Genomic DNA, 19,932 nt, shown 5'->3' on the forward strand with positions numbered 1-19,932 from the left:
ATGGATAATTCGTAATGATTATGACGTATAAAGACATGATTTGAGGAATATAACGCGATGATTCTGAAACATAAAAGGCAACAAAGACAATTACTATTGTCATTATTAATACATTAATTACTGGTATTATTTAATTGTTGTTGGCCAGTCTACAGATTATTTTAGTATTTATCACTTGTTTTCGACCGTTTCCAATTTCCAGTGAATTAGTATTTTAAGGACAATGACATCATATAACACAATACATTAACAAATGACAATGATTACTAGTAGGCCTAATGTACAAGTTGTTTTTGTGATAATATAAAAGTCATTTATTTAGAAATTGTCAAAAACAACTTAGTTGAAAGAGAAATGAAATGATCAGGTCTACATAGTTTGAAACAGATTCTAATATATTCAGACAGACAACACAGCAACTTCGTTCCGTCATCGCTATTACCGGTAAACTAAGTATTAACTTGAGCATCGTCTTAGCAGATCATTTGAAAAGTGTAGTAAAATCTATTTATATCGTTAGCAAAGCTATTACTATGGAACGCCAATAAACTTTTAATGAGCATGGTGCTGTTAGGAAAGTGAAATAAAGTCAATTTACTCGTTGACGCCCCATACCTCTATACAACCATTATCAATGTTTATATTAAATCGATGTGAAAACCAATAAATTTAACACAACAAATTATTTTATGTCGTAAATATTTGACCGTGGGCAGTAATGGCGTGTATCAAAGGTCACGAGGTATATTGACCATTTCATGATAATAATTGTAATAAATTACTTGATTTCATAAAAAAATATTTAAAAAAAAAGTAAAATAAGATAAAAGTGTAAGGCAATGTGGTTTAGGTCTACGTAAAAATAAATATTTACCATGCACGGCTGTTGAGAGCGGTTAAGAACAGACGAGCCAAAGAAGCTTCTATATATAAATTTACGTAAGGGCAAAATTCGGTAAATCGCGCCTTACTTCTATAATTTTTACTCGATGGTATATAAAGTTGGTTCGTACTTTCGGTACTGATTTTAACCACCTGATGTAACCCTGTTTACTAATTAAATTAAGTTAGATAATAAGTTATTGACGGTTAAAACGAATTTAGGTTCCAAGATTTGCCCCAAATAGGGGTGTTTTCCGACCGTGGTATACACTGTATAATGGATGTCCGTCTTGAAAAATACCCGCCACAAAAATGCGAGGAGGCTTCGCATTTTCCTATCTCCTCCTACGATAATTGTTTTTAATAGCTGAAAACCGGTTGAACAGCTAGAGTACACCATCATAATGTTGAAGACAGGCCGATTTTCTTTAAAAAATACTATTTTGATAGATTTAATATACGATTATACAAATCTATTGATTTGCGATGAATGGAACATCCCAATCTCTCAGTCTGCCAGAGTTTGGTTTAACACAAGTACTGTAGGTAAATTTATGAGCCCTTGGTTTAACACATACGGTAGGTAAATATATGGGCCCTTTGAGAATAAACTTGCGAGATTGTGGATAGGCTCTACTGTTAGATATATAAACACATTATTATATACAAATAAACTTTATACTGACAGTTCTTTCTCAACGTTTGTATTAATTAATAATTACCAAATATAAACGTCGTAGTGGTGTATCGTGACATGGTACTTTAATATTTCAATCGATTATGACAGTGACAGTTTTAACTAAACTAAATAAAGAATGTTCTCTAATATAATTAGGAATCTCTTGCCATACACGGGGAAAATAAGTGTACAATGAATATTTAAAAGAAATAAATAAATAAATAAAATAAAAAAAGTATTAAATCGCAAATGTTTTACTGTATTTAGAGGTATATTATTTATAGGCCTATAAAACATGAAAAAAATATTTCGTTACTGAGTGGATAAAGAATATATTTAAAAATTGTTCCTCTTTGTACCTATCCGCTTTCCCATCCCTCAACCCTAATGTTACATACAAAACACAAATTGGGTTTCTTTAAATGAGTCCAAATCAAAAACTTGGACTCATTTTGTGATAAGTTTCTCCTTCGGAAGTAATTCCCAGGGTGCTAATTTTAGTTGACTACATAAATCATCGTGTCTATTTATTTGTTTCTGTAAACGACAATGTATAGGCCTATAGTCCTGCGGTACGTACATTTGAAATCGCCAGTTTTGTTACGCTGAAATTACTGTGTATTCGAGAACCATCTGTGGGCACGACCTAGATGGTACGCGAGCGAAGCGAGCGTACCATTTAGTTAAATATAATTATTAATATAAAATAAAACGATCTCTGATGTGGAGGTGGGGTAGGTGGTGAAAACTAAAAATTTCAGACGAGGAGAGCTTACCGGACATCTCTTTTTATTTGGTTATTTATTTTCATTTCATAGGCATCCAACAGCGGGCACAAACTCGCCAATTATAGGATGGCTAAACTATTTTATAATTTATCGTGCTTATAAACGAAGTCTCATTTGGGTTGTGTTTATGAACATTTAAAGTTATCTGGATATGCCAGAGGTCTCTCCTGACAAGGCTAAATAGTGGAGTTGAAAGAGTCGTGACCCTGGCACTTGAACCACGGACCTTGGGATTGGAAGGCAAGCATGTTAACCACCAAGCTACATCTGTGTTGACATTAGCATGGACATAACGGCTGGTAGTACATACACTGATGTCTAAAAATCAATAAAATTTACTTTTTTTGGCAAATATTCTACAAGACATTAACAAGTCATTGGTTTTTACTTGGATTTTGATTGATGGTGACATTTATCCTTAGAATGGGTACTTTAAAATGACCATGTTTAGTGGGTTTAGCAAAGGGATTTGATAGATGGATTAGAGGATTAATTTATTACGATAAATCCAACGATAATTGTAATATGAATTTACTGTGAAAAATGCAGTTCATTGAACGGATTTTCAAACTAGTACTTTTTAAGTACTTTCATTTCCTAAAGTAAAGGTTGATGACCGCAATGTTAAGGTTGATGACCGCAATGTTGAAATTTAGTTTTTACGTTTATTTTCTAAAAGCTCTATTACACATTTTATTGTGCAATAAATAGCAACAATTGGTTTATAACATTATTTTAAATTATGATTTATTTCTCCATTATATAAATTATTATACACGTTATTTGATTTGTTAAACTCTTTTATTGCTGTGTGAGAATGGCAGCTGTCATGGTTATGTGCATATTATTTCTCTTTTATATTGTTAACAGTGTTTAAAATGTTCTTTTATAAGTAAACCAAAATGAAAACAATTTATTTAAAAAATGAATACAAAATAAATATTTTAGAGTATTGAATTATATATTATATTATACCATCATCTTCATTGTATAGTATTCAAAATATCAGTACACCAATCTTTTTTCCATAATTCGATTTTTGCAACAAAAAAATGTTTACATTAAACAACTTTATTTGTGATTGTACCAATTTCATCAATTTCACATTCAACAACATCTCCTCTCTGAAAAATATGAACAAAAATCAAAATAAATTCTAAACAGTTTATAATTGAAATTGATTCAGAATTTGTTATTTATAACCCAAGTCGATAATTTATTTCTCGCTTTCCTGAACCAATCAGATTCTCATTTTTAAAATCAACACAAAACATTAGTACATAACAGTATATGACTAATAATACATGCACAGAGATAATTATGAATCAAGTAATTAAAGAGTACTTACCTTGAGAAATATCGGGTTTGGTTTCCTGAAAACGCCAACTCCAGGTGGTGTGCCTGTTAAAATCAAATCACCTGCCTGTAATGTCATAAACCTGCCACATAACAAAAATACATATAAGAATACTCAAAAAAACATTTTTTTTTTCAAAATACATAAAATAGAGTATAAGGGACAAATTCATAACATATGTCCTCTTAATAACCCCTGCGTAGGGTTTGGGACGATAAAGCATATATTTACTCTATTTGTTTCTGTCTATCTGAATTTACATGGCCATCTGATTATTATCTTTAAAGCCACGTTCCTTACGTTTTTTTCGATCTAATTTAAGGTCACAAACTGCATTTTAAGTAAAATTAAATACTATGGGCCTATTGCGATTATTTTATGTCGTCAATAAACGGTAAAAATGTGAAATATAAGTCGATTTTAATAATTTAAGCGCTGTAAATACTAGCATGCATTGTGCTTGGATTGATATTTTTGTTTTTCTTCTGTGATTCACCCACTTTTGATTGTGAAGGCCAAAAATGGAAGAATCATAACTTTTCAGCAAAAATACCTGGTTTTGGCAAAAACAGAAAGATGACATCAAAGCAAACATACTTAATTACTGAGTTACAATACATCGTCCATAATTCATCCTTCAACCTTCACTTTGACAAAACACATGTAGGACGTAATTAAGATGGGTTATGTCATAACTTATATTTAAATTTCATCCTTGGATAAACATGTAAATGTAAACATCCTAATGTCATTACATCAACACTCTTGGGCAACATTATCCTTCTTTCAAAAACCACTGTATAAATAAATTAACATTCTTATGGTACAGTGCTGAGTAACATGACAGTCTCTCTCTTAATGCTAATTAAGCCTACTCAACAGGAAAATTCTGTAATTGCAATATTTAGTTCAATGAAATATTTCATGTGAGTTACTTTGAAGATTAATGCAAACATTAACTCGGAAAGGATTGTATTGGCTTACAATACTTTAATGGCAATACCATTTCAACTTTTTAGTGAAGATATAGTAAGAAAGCAATCCCAGCATACATTTAGCCATATTATGAGTTTGCCTTTCTGACTAAAGATTTAAAAACAAATTGTTTACTAAAGTGGAAAATCTACAGATGATCATAATCTGAATAAATTTGTAAGAACCACATGTAACTTTTGTCCTCACAGCAGCAGTTGCACTGCTGATGATAAAGGTTTTAATAATGATGAAGACTTTACTATATTGATGATGATGATGACAAACACAATGATAATATATACTGAGGTCATGGTATAGGAATCAGGAATTTGTTGTCAGGTGGGGAAGTTCCGTTTCTGATTCTTTCACTGTTCGTAATGAGGTTCGCCAGGGAGGCGTTATGTCCCCTCTACTTTACAATGTGTACACTGATCCGTTAACTGTTGAACTGACTAAGACAAAAGAAGGTTGTGAAATTAACAGTCTTAAACTGAATTGCCTAAGCTTTGCTAATGACTTGGTCCTTTTGGCTCCGTCAGTGACTGGCTTACAAAGCCTAATTGGTCTCTGTGAAGGTTTTGCTAGTGACCATGATATTACTTTTAATGAAACCAAATCCAAATGCTTGCTATTTTGCCCGAAAGTCCGCAACCTCAAAGGTGTTCCACATATTACCTTAAATGGGGCACCTCTAATCGTTGATAATTCAATAACCTATCTTGGTCATGTGATCAGTAATAACCTGAGTGATGAAAGTGACATCAAACGTCAATATCGATCTATTTGCATTAGGGCCAACTCTCTAAATAGAAAGTTTGGAAAATGTTCTACTAAGACTAAACGTTATCTATTTAAGAGTTACTGTGTAAGTCAGCATGTACTGTTCAACCTTATGGTGTAGATATAATAAGAGCACTCTGAGATCACTGAAAGTATGTTATAACAATGCCTTACGTTTGCTGCTGAAGCAGCCTAGACATTGTAGTGCAAGCATGATGTTTGTCATAAATGACGTCCCATCCTTTGATGAGTTCATTAGAAAATCTGTTTTTAGTTTTAAAAATCGTGTGAACGCAAGTAGTAATTCCTTGATCATGGCCATTAATCGCTACGTTCTTAATGTGTCAAGAATGCACATACAATGGAATGCTTTGTTGCATTGACTTAATATATTTACATATCTTTGTTTTTGTTCTACAGTATGAGCTGTTAGATTAAGATTTTTTTTTCTCTCTTTTGCTATGGATATAATATTATGTCACCATGATATTCCGAAATAAAAAGATAAATGAAATGAATGAATGAAATGATAATATGATCATTAATTTTTTTCTCAAAGTACAGAAATCTATATTAGTGGTACTGTGTGAAAAATAGACCTGCACTTATTATTTGATGGGACCTATACTTCCTCAAATCACAATCTTCATTTACTGTGCAGTATGTGTGGTGTGGTGTGGTGGTAGTACTTAGTACATTATTATGGGAACAGGGAGCCCGTTCAGACTTTACAATTTACACATGTAATGGTCATGTGCCACAATAAGGAGCAATTTGACCTTTCTAGAGTAAAAAGATGCATGACACTTGTTGGGTAAACTATTTTAGTTTACTTGTGTAAATTTGTTGTAGTCCGAACAGTTCGTCTGGTTAGTCCCAAGACTAATTAAGTCTGAACACAGCTTTAGTGTGGTGGTAGTACTTACTGTGAAATATATGCCACAATTGCATCAGTTTTAAAAACTAGTTGAGTTGTATTACTGTCCTGCATCGTCTCTTTGTTCACTCTGCATCTTATTCCCAGATTGTGTGGATCTAAGTAAACAAATGTTTAAATATAGAATTAAGAATCTATGTGTGGACAAACAGGTATTTGTACTACACAGAGTTGCTTCTATAGTATGTTAATAGTTAGGATACTTGGCTACCGATCACAGGGTACAAATCCTGGTAATAGTTAGGATACTTGGCTACCAATCACAGGGTACAAATCCTGGTAATAGTTAGGATACTTGGCTACCGATCACAGGGTACAAATCCTGGTAATAGTTAGGATACTTGGCTACCGGGTACCAATCCTGGTAATAGTTAGGATACTTGGCTACCGATCACAGGGTACAAATCCTGGTAATAGTTAGGATACTTGGCTACCGGGTACAAATCCTGGTAATAGTTAGGATACTTGGCTACCGATCACAGGGTACAAATCCTGGTAATAGTTAGGATACTTGGCTACCGATCACAGGGTACAAATCCTGGTAATAGTTAGGATACTTGGCTACCGGGTACAAATCCTGGTAATAGTTAGGATACTTGGCTACCGGGTACAAATCCTGGTAATAGTTAGGATACTTGGCTACCGGGTACAAATCCTGGTAATAGTTAGGATACTTGGCTACCGGGTACAAATCCTGGTAATAGTTAGGATACTTGGCTACCGATCACAGGGTACAAATCCTGGTAATAGTTAGGATACTTGGCTACCGGGTACAAATCCTGGTAATAGTTAGGATACTTGGCTACCGGGTACAAATCCTGGTAATAGTTAGGATACTTGGCTACCGATCACAGGGTACAAATCCTGGTAATAGTTAGGATACTTGGCTACCGGGTACAAATCCTGGTAATAGTTAGGATACTTGGCTACCGGGTACAAATCCTGGTAATAGTTAGGATACTTGGCTACCGATCACAGGGTACAAATCCTGGTAATAGTTAGGATATTTGGCTACCGATCACAGGGTACAAATCCTGGTAATAGTTAGGATACTTGGCTACCGGGTACAAATCCTGTATGTCAGGTGTATCATGACAAAGAACCCCACTCCCAAAAACTTGTTTAAAACTTTATATAGAGTAGGATACAGAAAGAATTCCCCTTTTATTTTTGGAAATTTATAGAAAAAAAGCTGGGAATTTTATCTAGAGCACTTCCTTGTGCACATAAGTCAAAAGCATAATTTTCTGAATATAATTTACTAGTTATTGTGAAATGTTGTTTAGATACCTACTGTACCTGATATACCTACTGTACCTGATATACTATCTTTAGTGACAATAGCAGGTCCAAGTGGACAGAATGTATCCATAGCTTTGCCTAACAACCATTGTTTTCCATTGCGTTTCATCTGCCAATCTCTAGCACTGACATCATGTGCTACAGTGTAGCCAAACACATAGTCCATTGCATCACACTCCTGTAAATAAATAACAATAAAAATCAACAAATGTGATTGTGCGCCTTGAGCACTTTTAGTGGATATGTGCGCTATATAAATTGTTATATTATATTATTAAAAGGAATGAAGAGATGTTGCTGCTGGTCCTCCCTCCATTAAACTAAAGTGCACCAAAGCACTACAGGTTTTAACAAAATACATGACAAAACCATTAATGCAGTAGGCCTACATTCAACTTGTTTGGATAAAGAAGGATGAGATATGGTGTCAAAAAATGTATTGTCCTCCAAAAACATGAAAAATAAAGATTAATAAAAAAAGACTTTGAATATGCAATTTCACAGTTTTAGTACAGTTAATCACTTCTGTAGAAAAAAAATAATGTTTTCACTTTGTAAACGGTCAAATTCCAAATATAAAATCCAATCAGTTTGACTAATTTTTGCTTTAAATTATATTTTTTCATATAAATAATTCTTTTTAAATCCAACTTTTGTTCAAAGTGAATAACTATTATGTGACATTAAAGTGGCATATTCAACAAAAACATTAAAACAAATAATTTTTCAAGGGAGGCAATATATCTGTAGATAATGACCATTACATCTATTTTATATTATTTTAATTTTCGTCATAGAGGCCATGTATTAATTTAAACTATGATAGTAACTTTTATTTTATAAATACAATTGATTGGTTGATTTTAGCGTACTAATCACCTTAACATTTTTACAGCTTTTGCCTATAATGATTACTAACTCAACTTCCCAGTCTAATTCATTAGTGATATCAGGATAAATGATGTTATCTGTAGGCCCAACGATGCAATTCGCAAACTTGTTGAAGATTACTGGTTCAGTTGGGACGGGTTGATTCTGCTCGGCACAGTGGTCCACGTAATTCATACCGACGCATAGTACCTTCTCTGGATTTGTGATCGGTGCTAAAAGATGAATGCTGCTACGCTTGACTACATTCTGGCCCGACGATATTATGCTATAAATAAAATCAAAGATTTATTAAAATGTTGAGGCTTGTTTGATAGTACGGTATCAGTGCAACGTAAACTATGCTTAAATTAAAAAACTACCACTGTCGCTTTTTTTTTATAATAGCATGAAAAACTATAAAAAAATTAGTGTTTTATATTGTTTTATATACTTATTAGGCATTCTGTTTTGGGTATCTCGACAGGAATATATTAGTAATAGTACTTAGTAGGCCTAACTAATTTATCTGAAGACACATGATTGATTGATTTAATTTAATTTAGTTTGATTGATTTAATAATCTATTATTATCTCATCCATACCAAAGAAACTCTAACCTACAATTGTACTTACCTTTTAGCTATATCTAAATTATGTTGGCCACCCTTGATAAACTCCACCATATTCCCACACTGCAGCTTCCCACTGGCCAGTAAGTCAACCACATCGCCTCCATTCTCCAATTCAACCCCTACGCTTTCCTTTCCATTATCTGATGCAAATTGAACAAATCTCATTTTCTCATTAAATTGCCGTGTCTGAAATGAAACACACTGAACGTTAGGCCTGCACAAAACCTTCACTGAATGTTTTATCAGCAGTGAAAACATCAGTTTTTTGGGACAAAAACAGTTGCCTCGACGACGTTAGAATTGCCCAGGGTCGTAAAAAATAATACAGTAAAATATCAATTTTCGTTTCGTTTCAAATCGTGCGGGGTTACCGTTACCCTTTGTTTTACCAATTTCTTACGCAATCGGTCAGGTGATAACAACGCTCAGTATGCACAAGTCAGGTGATCGTGGTAATCACGTGATGTACAACTCAACCACCGGTATCTCATTTTCTTGGTCATTGTTGCAATTGCCATACAACACGAGTGGTCAGTGCGTTGTGTGTATTTATAGTAGTAGTGCTGCTGCAGTATATCAAAGGATCAAGGCTTCGTCATGGCTCCACCAAGGTAAAAGATTTTTTTAGATAAATAAATTATCTTACAAATACAATTTTGTATTCCTTTTTTTTCAGGTTTTGAAGTACAATATTACTGTATTTGCCATCATGCATCATGTTAATGTAGGCCTAGCCTACCTATCTAATCTAGTATAGTAAACTCGACACATTATTATACGAAATTTATAAATCGTAATTTTTTTTTATGCTTAGCCAATCAATTTAAATAATGACACCTGGATTGGAACATGATTTACTAAATACTTTCGCTGCATCTCATGATCAAATCTTATTTTAATATTGACAAACAACCCATGGTTTTGTTTAATTGAAAATTACTGTAATCTTTTTGTGCTTTTATTTTAACAGACTTCCGTGTCCAGTAGACTTCACAAGTGATCCCCAAGATGCAGCCTATGATGGGATTGTCCTTGTCACAGACTCCTTGGAAAAACTCACAGGCAAACTAGAGTTCCTTAAAGCACCTCTGGAGACCCTCAAGACTGTAAGAATACTTTGGTGTGGATATTCTGATTAATTATGTATCAGTTTTTAACACCCTTTCCCCCCTCAGTTTTTCCTATTTTATACGTTTTTACACATTGGCTTTGATACTTCACCTGCACCCCTTCCAAGTATAGCTTTTTTTATATGAGCTATAACGGGATCAACGCACAGCTTGTACCATATAAATGCAAAAAGATTCTCCATAACCCATAAATCTAGTCTCTCTGTCACTTACTTGAATTGCCATTTATGCATGTAAAATCAATCTGTGCACCACTTTTGATTGGTCAGTATTTGCATCCTTTAATTCTGGGAACCACTTTTGATTGGTCAGTATTTGTATCCTTGAAATCTTGGATCAATGGATTAAATATATGTCTGTTTGTAACAATAATACAAGATTATTATTTTAAGCTAAGTCATCTTTTAAGCTAAGCTAAGTTGTATTTTAAGCCATTTCATCTGTTTTATAGGTTGATGCGTCTGTTGGATCAGAAATAGTTGTATGTCCTCTTCCTCCAGAATGTAAAATCAAACGGGTAATCTTTTCACCAACCGGGCCTCTCAATCGTGATTACGATGATGTCCGAGTATTTGCTGATGCAGCTTTTGCCGGTATTAAAAGGTACAAAATAAACATACCTCTATGAGATAAATCATATTTTGTATTAATACTGTGATATAATTTACAACCAAATATGTATGAAACGCCATATGTGCCAAAATATTTATCTTTACTAATTACGGGCTAGAACCTAGTCTAGTACAAACCTTTCAATAAAACTTTCAGTGAGGCCCTGAGATATTCTAGGTGGCAGCAGATAGAAAGTGTTCTTACCTTTTTTGTTCTTCTACTAGAGCTTTGAAAGCAGGTGTAAAACGCCCTCTACTTGTCCGTGCTGAAGATGACAGCTTTCCAGAAGCTTTACTTATATCTGTGCTTGGTGGATTCTATTCTTTATATGTTGTAAGTAGCATATGAAAAGTTAACAATTGGTCATAACAGAATTATTAAAAAAATGTAAAAAAAATGTTTTAATATACCATATTTATATCCCTAAATGGTTAAATCAAAAGAAAAATTACAGACAAATTGACAATGATGTAGGTATCAGTGGATGGATCTCCAATAAAATAAGCAAATAAACAGTAAAACAGCCAGAAAGAAATTGCAGAGCATCCAAATGAGAAATATAATCAAACTAAGAAGATAAATGTAAAATATTAATAGAGAATAAACTGTTTAAATATCTAACAAAATTACTTTTCAAATAAACAGCCTCTTGAAATTCGTGATTTGAATAATGAACGCGTCAGTAAAGCAGAAAAGCTAGGCTTCTTGTGTTCAGACAGCTCACAAGGTGCACGCATCAAGAAGTGGTCAGAAGCTCTTGAGAGTGGACGGTAAATAGTTACTAAGACATGTGGCTACATTTATTATATCATGGAGGATTCCCCCATGATTATACTATTATGTATGGGATTCCATAATCATAAATGAATAATAATTTATTTGTGCACTCTTTTGTACCACAGGAACACTCTTTTGTAGAAGAGGTTCAACTCATAACAATAATAATCAATTGTTGATATAAAGTTTGCGGTACACATAGGCCTATCAGTTCTGAAAAGAACTGTTGAGTTTCCCAACGTTTCAATCAACATGCTTTGATCCTTCTCGGGAGTGCAAACCTTTAAACAATATAATAATAATAATCAAATTCTCTATCTTTCTACATTTTTCTACAAGTCTTGTAGCCCGTGACATCGGAGGGTCTGACCCAGAGCGTATGGCAGCACCAAGAGTCAAGGAGTATGTACAAGAGTTATTTGGTGGTGAAGGTTCCTCTATCAAGGTAAACAGTTAACACGGTTCTGGTAAACAGTTAACACAGTTCTGGTAAACAGTTAACACGGTTCTGGTAAACAGTTAACACGGTTCTGGTAAACAGTTAACATGGTTCTGGTAAACAGTTAACATGGTTCTGGTGAACAGTTAACATGGTTCTGGTGAACAGTTAACATGGTTCTGGTAAACAGTTAACATGGTTCTGGTAAACAGTTAACATGGTTCTGGTAAACAGTTAACACGGTTCTGGTAAACAGTTAACACGGTTCTGGTAAACAGTTAACACGGTTCTGGTGAACAGTTAACACGGTTCTGGTGAACAGTTAACACGGTTCTGGTGAACAGTTAACACGGTTCTGGTGAACAGTTAACACGGTTCTGGTGAACAGTTAACATGGTTCTGGTAAACAGTTAACATGGTTCTGGTGAACAGTTAACATGGTTCTGGTAAACAGTTAACATGGTTCTGGTAAACAGTTAACATGGTTCTGGTAAACAGTTAACACGGTTCTGGTAAACAGGTAACATTTGCTCCTATTTATGTCTGTTGTGTCTTTTTTAAGGTTGAAGTTATTGATGACGATGAAACACTGCTTTCAAAATACCCTTTGTTTTCTGCCGTCAACCGTTGTGCTAAATACGTCCCTCGTCACAAAGGATGCATTATCAAATTAGAGTACTCTGGCCAGGGGAAAATTGAAAGCACTATGATGTTGGTGGGAAAGGTAACGTATTAAAGCGTGGTTCTCACTAGAGATGCAACGCAAGCGCTCCGAATAATCCATCGCATGTGATTGGTCAAATGAGTTACGTCATTGCATTGCATCACTATTGGGAACCAAGCAATACCGCTGAACAATATTTATAAACAAATGCTTCTTATTATTAAATGGCTTTGATGTGTAAACTAAATTGTTACCTTATTTGTATTACAGGGTGTGACCTATGACACCGGTGGAGCAGACATAAAGGCAGGAGGTGTTATGGCGGGTATGCATAGGTAAGGTTCATATTTAATTTTGCATTAACACACACTCAACAATTTAAACAAATGGATACATACCTATTATAATATGCAAATGTTTGATCTAAATTATCTTCTGTTTAATGATTGTAGAGATAAGTGCGGAGCAGCTGCTGTTGCTGGATTCTTTCAGACTGTAAACCTGATCAAGCCAATCGGAATCAAGGTTGTAGGAACCATGGCAATGGTTCGCAATAGTGTAGGATCAGGTACTACTAATGTATATATAATAATTAAATTATATAATCTAAATAATTCCTCCATAATTTAATCTGCAAAGTGGTTAAGCTCTGTCTACACTATCAAACTATTAAAATATATGATTTAATCCACACTATCAAACTAGTTATATGGTAGTGATTATGACATCATTGTGTCCATATAATGTCCACATCACATTTTTTGTCACATAAAGGTTTGATAGTGTAGACAGAGCTTTAGACTTATCACAAGTCTTTGGTTTTGTTTGTTGCACCACCAGACACTAGAGGATGCTATACAGTATACATAGATATTTACTATTGTAAATATGATATAATATAATGTGATCTGTTTTGTCTTACAGAATGCTATGTGGCTGATGAGATCATCACATCTCGTGCTCAAAAGAGAATTCGTATCGGCAACACCGACGCCGAAGGCCGTATGGCGATGGCAGATTGTCTTTGTGAGATGAAAGAAAAGGTAAATTATAGTGTTTAAACTTCGATATTAATTATAAAAATACAAAAAGCGTAAAATGAATGAGTACATGTCATACAATCCAAACTACGATAATGATAATTCCAAAATGATTTGTATAAAATACATACATACTAAATGCCAAAAATATAAATGTTTCTATGCAGGCCACCAAGGAAGTGAATCCTCAGCTGTTTACAATAGCTACCCTGACAGGCCATGCAGTGCTAGCCATGGGACCGGAGTATTCGGTACAGTTTTCATTTCTTTTTTTTATTTCATAAGTCGTGCGGTGGTTTCCCGAATAAAACAGCGAGTAACTTGCCAATTACAGGATTTCATAATTTATCATGCTTATAAATCTCTCTAAGGCTAGGGAGTGGAGTTGAAAGAGTCGTGAGTTACAACCCGGGCACTAGGTCAGGATTGAACCCTGAAACTAGGTCAGGATTGAACCAAGCATGTTAACCTACAGCTCCACTGGGTTGTTAACGCTAAAACTATTTCAAAATAAGTAATTATTTTATTATTTATATTAGATTATTATGGATAATGGACCAGCTCGTAAAAAACAATGCGCTCAGGAAATCCAGAAAGGTTAGTTTTTGCTTACATTAAAATTAAATTGAATTGTACCACCAAAAATGACCAGTCTTCATATTCGACCTACTTTGTTAATTAGCATCAATCTTTTTTTTTAGCTGGAGAAAAATTTGGTGATCCATTTGAAATATCAACCATTCGTAGAGAAGTATGTTTTTTTTAAAAGAAAAAGCAGTAGTCTAGTCTTCTGAAAAAAATTGACAAACCTTTGTAATGTGACAATGGCGTACTAAAAAAGTAAGAAGTATGTACTTAGTTAGTGGTATTGTTTCTCATTAACAGGATTACAAGTTCCATGCTGGCAAGTCTGAATATGAAGACGTTCTTCAGTGCAACAATCAACCATCATCAAGGACTGCTAGGGGACATCAAGGTCCTGGTGCTTTCCTCATCCTAGCTTCTGGTCTTGATAAGGTACGTGTGTTTGATATTGGGCAGCTTCCGATTTGAGATGACCATCAACCAAACTATGTCATGTTGTCAGTTCATTGTGCATATGCAGGACTCGCTCCTCACCTCTCGACACGTTTGATGGTTCCTAGGGTCAGGCAATGACCGACAACACCACGACCTAGGTTCTTGCAAATCAAAAGCTCCCTATATTATAAAATACAACCTTTAAATTTGTGCTGATCCTATACATTGCTAACTACACGATTCTGACAAGGATAATGATTAACATATTGTATTACCTTTTCAGCATGGTATTGATGGTGAAATTCCACTAGCGTACTCGCACTTGGATATAGCTGGATCATCTGGACCCTTCCCAGGGGTGCCAACTGGGGCTCCTGTTGTGGCCTTGGCAGCTAAATATCTCATGCCCAAGTAAAAAGAACACCACATTTAATGGAATTATAATAGGTGTACTATTATTTAGACCTATGCATTCGTGATACATATTGTGCAGCTGACGAGTCTAGATAAATACGGTAGATGGATGAGGCCAATATATGCAAGACTATATATAGCAGATCTACAGATCAGGGGTTGTACAGACCAATAATAATATAGACTGCTTATAATAGCAGGTCTATAGGCTACTAATACTAACATAGACCACTAACAATAATATGACCACGCACAATAGTAAGCATCCCATCGTTTGTAGTTCATGGTATCGCTACAACCAAAATATACTTGGGTCACAACTTATAATATGCAAGGTGTAACATGACGACATCAGACTCGTAATAATTTGTCCGATAAAACATTTTTATTTCCAATGTTCCTGAAGACGTGACGTCATGATAATTATAAGCAACTGAAATATTTTTCTTTCTTTATTTGTAGTACTAGAGAATTGAGGTTAAATAATGTAATAAAACACCTGAATTAAAACAATCCTAATTTGTCTTTACTTATTTGCAAACTATCCGAAAGAACAAAACTAATAGCAGAAATAAGAGAGATATCATGGCCATTATAATCCTCCAAACACATACTTTTTCCAGTATATTTGGTGTAAAAAAATTATCTGTAGGCCTATATCTAGCTCACAATGATAGGAGATAAATATTTGGCAATTAACAGTTAAACTTAACAGTATTCATAAAAAAAATAACTAAAAACGTGAACATTTCTTGAAATATTGGACATTATACCGCGTTACTTAAAGCTCTGTCTACACTATCAAACTAGTTTGACAAAAAAGTGTGATGTGCTCAAATATGGTAGTGATATACCTAAATATGTTATTGGTATGACATGTCCATATATGTCACATTTTGTTGTCACATAGATCTTTAAAGTAAAATGTCAATGTGTTTGCACTTCCATGCAGGTTTATTCCCGTCATTCATTTCAATGTGCCAATCGAAAGTAAACACAATGTACCGCAGTGTTTCATCTCTTAACATTAGTTTGAACTAATCAAGTATTCAAACACACGTATATATTCAATGACACGAATGATATGTCATATTTACTTGCAAGAACACGTTTCATTAGATGTGTGATTTGTTTGTCACGGCTTCTACTAAATAAATAGAATGATATATCCACCAGATTAACATAGTGGAGTGAATGATATAAGATCGGATTGACATCAACTTTTATGTATTTTTGTATGTATTTGTACTTTATACTAAGTACATTTAGAATTCTTAAAAAAAATATGCAAGTAATTCTCGGACGCAAGCTACTCCACAGTAGTTACAAACAATTACAAGAATTAACGTGTTTACGAAGTTATTATAATAACAATAATGCTTTTGTTATTTAAACTTTGACCCTTGGCTTGTGCTACTTAATTAGTTGTTGTTTTATATTTTATTCATTGGACTTGATAATGACCCCATGATGGAGTCGAAACGTCGTTCTCTTTTAAGCGTTATTTTTATATTATGAATAATGCTTTATTACACCTAAATGTCCATATAAATATCCTAAAGCAAAACAAAATAAAAAATAGAAAATAAAATTGAAGATGACGCAGAGGAACCATTCTTATCGCTCAGTTCTCCACTTTGTTCCCACTGGGACGCAACGCAAGGACGTAAACCCAACGCAAGGCGTGTTGATCAATGACAAGCGACAGCGCGAATAATCCATCGCCTGTGATTGGTCAAATCACTTAAGTTGCGTTACGTCCTTGTGTTACGTCTCCAATGAATCGTCATTCTTTTTCAATTTTATTCAGGATTTTACAACAATAATAACACACATGATAAAACCCAGAAGACTCCATCAACGAACTCAATCACTTTCGATGGGACGTCTCAGCCAGCAGTGACACACATTACATGATTTGAAATAAGTAAAATAGATTAATGGAAATCATGAATTGTATTTCTTTAAATTAATAATCAGATCATATCTATACGTAGAAGGAATTATCAAGAATATTTGTAAGTTGATAATTTTAAATCTTCATCTCCATCTATAAATGTAGCATTGATGACACCTTTCGAAAGGGTGGTAATTACAGATGATGAGGGGGAACTCTTAGTTCGACAGAAAGAACCAAACAGAATATCACGGAATGCTTGACGGAACTGCTTGCTGACAAATGCGTATATCAACGGGTTTACTGTACTGTTAAGCCATCCAAGCCAGCTTACTATTGGAAAGATATGCCCAGGGTATTTAATGCATTTTATACAGAGAGCTGATAAAACGTTTGTTACAAAGAATGGTAGCCAACAAACGATGAATATACCCATAACGATACCCAACACTTTGGCGGCTTTATGTTCAGTTTTCATAGTGTTTGTTAGTCTATTTTTCTTTAATGTACCTCCGTAATGTATTCGTAAATTTACGGGTTTTCTATGTTTGTCCGATTTCTTTGTACTTGTCATTACACTTTTTGTACCGGTTAGAATTCCTTGTATTTGCTGCTTTAAAACTGTTAAGTAAATCCTTAAATAAATCCTTAAATAAATGAAAGTCATAATTATACATGGCAAATAAAACGAAATAAGTGATGAAACAAAAATAAATAGCGAGTTACTTGTGAATATACATTGATTCACAACAAATGGCGGATCTACTTTCCTCCATAAAATTAACCAAGGGAACGAAATGGTAGATGCAGAAACCCAGACAAACGCAATGAGAAAACAGCTGACGCGTTTCGTCATTTTAAAACGGTAAGTCATCGTCCTAGTAATAGCCCAGTACCGATCAAAAGATATGATACATAAGTTTGATATAGATGCAGTGCAACAGAAAACATCTATGGCATGCCAAATGTCACACCAAATTCTGCCAAAATACCAGTAACCAGAGGAGTATTCCAATGAAATGGCGGTGGGGAGGACAACCACGCCAATTAGAAAATCTGCCAATGCCAACGAAGCAATCAGTAGGTTAGTGGTTGAGTGCAGCCGATGATTCCTAAAAACTGCCACGATAACAAGCAGATTTCCTAATATTGTTATAAAGTCGATTATCAAAAAAATATAGAGAAGACTTGAACTTCGTAATATAGGCGCAACATCTTCAGTTGAAGTTATGTTAATAGTTGTGGAAGTACCTACAGTCTCCGATCTCATTGTAAGTCACATTGAGTATAAACTCAGACAGCCTAGTCATTGTAATCTTTACATTGACTGGCGACTTTGTATTGACACGGCCGCTGTTTGTTTATCCGTCTTGAATATGCCTTCATAAATCGAATTCCAATCATTCTTAACGCACAAATTATCTTGATATTCATCTTGTTTTCAAAACGTAAAATTCATACCTGTTCTGGGATTCTAAATCTTCACTTCATCAAGCTTTTATTTTAGTTTCAATTATCTTCTTCTTCGGAGAAAATTAAGAAGGCAGTTTCTTCATTTGATAATTTCAGTTTCAATGTTCTTCTTCAGAAATAATAATGTCGTTCTTCCTTGATCATTTCAGTTACAATTGTCTTCCTCGGAAATGAAGTTGAATCTTTAAAGCCAGTTTCTTTGGTATCTTTTTTCTCAAGACAATGCTGCATAAAATGTTCCATTACCTATGCGTCTTATGAATAGTCTTGCATTATTAACATGCTTATATCGGCGATCTATTAACGGCGCTAATATTTCAAAATGTTCAAAGACGCTTAGTTACAATATTACGTACTGTACTATATAAGTATAATAACACATGCAGGACCGTCCAGTCTACTACAACAATTCGCGACTTAGTGTCTTCATACTCGCTTCTTCCATTCAAAATGACCATTCAATATCGACGTTTTCCTTTCACCAGCACAATTCACCAGCACAATTCACCATGTTGTGTTAATCCGCTTGTTGTTGGAATTCAAAGATTTCCTAATCCGTGACCTGCATACGGAGTCTAATTTGCATTTGCAAAACGAATTTCGATTAAGACAAAAAAAAAGCAATATGGCATTAGGCTAATTGAATATTATTGAAATTTTCTGACTAAACTCGCGCAATAAATTGTAGTACAGCATTTAACTATTATTTGGATGAAGCAATCAACCATGCAATCAGCTAATCGAAGAAACAATTAACTGGCCAACATTACTCGTCAAACCGACATTTAATAATTAAAACCGAAGGAAGCCATATACTACCTATCTATAGGCCTATATATAAAAGGCAAACACAAAAAGTTTGTCCTCTGCATGCCGCGGTACAACCTCTGATTGGTGTGAATTTTACACTTCACTTCAATCGTGCAAAATGTATTTATGTAAATGCATTTTAATTTTACCTTGTAGTGCTTATATCGGTTTATAGGATACTGTACCTAAGTAAGTGTCAGGGTTTATAGGATACTGTACCTAAGTAAGTGTCAGGGTTTATAGGATACTGTACCTAAGCAAGTGTCAGGGTTTATAGGATACTGTACCTAAGTAAGTGTCAGGGTTTATAGGATACTGTACCTAAGTAAGTGTCAGGGTTTATAGGATACTGTACCTAAGCAAGTGTCAGGGTTTATAGGATACTGTACCAAGTGTCAGGGTTTATAGGATACTGTACCTAAGTAAGTGTCAGTCTCATTGTATCATCGTATTC

General features: G+C 34.4%; 3 protein-coding genes across 3 annotated transcripts; 1 reads left to right on the top strand and 2 right to left on the bottom strand.

The window, feature by feature from the left end:
• Positions 1-2,223: 2,223 nt before the first annotated feature.
• Positions 2,224-9,582, bottom strand: LOC140047442 (oxaloacetate tautomerase fahd2, mitochondrial-like). The gene is made up of 6 exons (XM_072092476.1): positions 9,204-9,582; positions 8,580-8,856; positions 7,716-7,878; positions 6,388-6,496; positions 3,698-3,788; positions 2,224-3,473 (listed from the first exon to the last, which is right to left on the bottom strand). The coding sequence occupies exons 1-6, from the start codon at positions 9,458-9,460 to the stop codon at positions 3,411-3,413; spliced, it is 960 nt and encodes a 319-aa protein (XP_071948577.1). The 5' UTR covers positions 9,461-9,582; the 3' UTR covers positions 2,224-3,410.
• A 99-nt stretch (positions 9,583-9,681) lies between these two features.
• On the top strand, positions 9,682-15,817 carry LOC140047438 (putative aminopeptidase W07G4.4). The gene is made up of 15 exons (XM_072092471.1): positions 9,682-9,813; positions 10,173-10,308; positions 10,784-10,935; positions 11,169-11,277; positions 11,590-11,714; positions 12,061-12,166; positions 12,723-12,884; positions 13,095-13,159; positions 13,277-13,392; positions 13,749-13,867; positions 14,032-14,115; positions 14,404-14,461; positions 14,566-14,615; positions 14,750-14,881; positions 15,168-15,817. Exons 1-15 carry the CDS (start codon positions 9,800-9,802, stop codon positions 15,297-15,299), a joined length of 1,560 nt encoding a protein of 519 aa, XP_071948572.1. The 5' UTR covers positions 9,682-9,799; the 3' UTR covers positions 15,300-15,817.
• Positions 15,818-17,304: 1,487 nt separating this feature from the next.
• Positions 17,305-18,480, bottom strand: LOC140047851 (dopamine receptor 2-like). The gene has a single exon (XM_072092884.1). The coding sequence runs from the start codon at positions 18,463-18,465 to the stop codon at positions 17,305-17,307; it is 1,161 nt and encodes a 386-aa protein (XP_071948985.1). The 5' UTR covers positions 18,466-18,480.
• Positions 18,481-19,932: the final 1,452 nt, after the last annotated feature.

Source organism: Antedon mediterranea, chromosome 4 (genome assembly GCF_964355755.1).
Source record: "Antedon mediterranea chromosome 4, ecAntMedi1.1, whole genome shotgun sequence".
NCBI classification, from domain to species: domain Eukaryota; kingdom Metazoa; phylum Echinodermata; class Crinoidea; order Comatulida; family Antedonidae; genus Antedon; species Antedon mediterranea.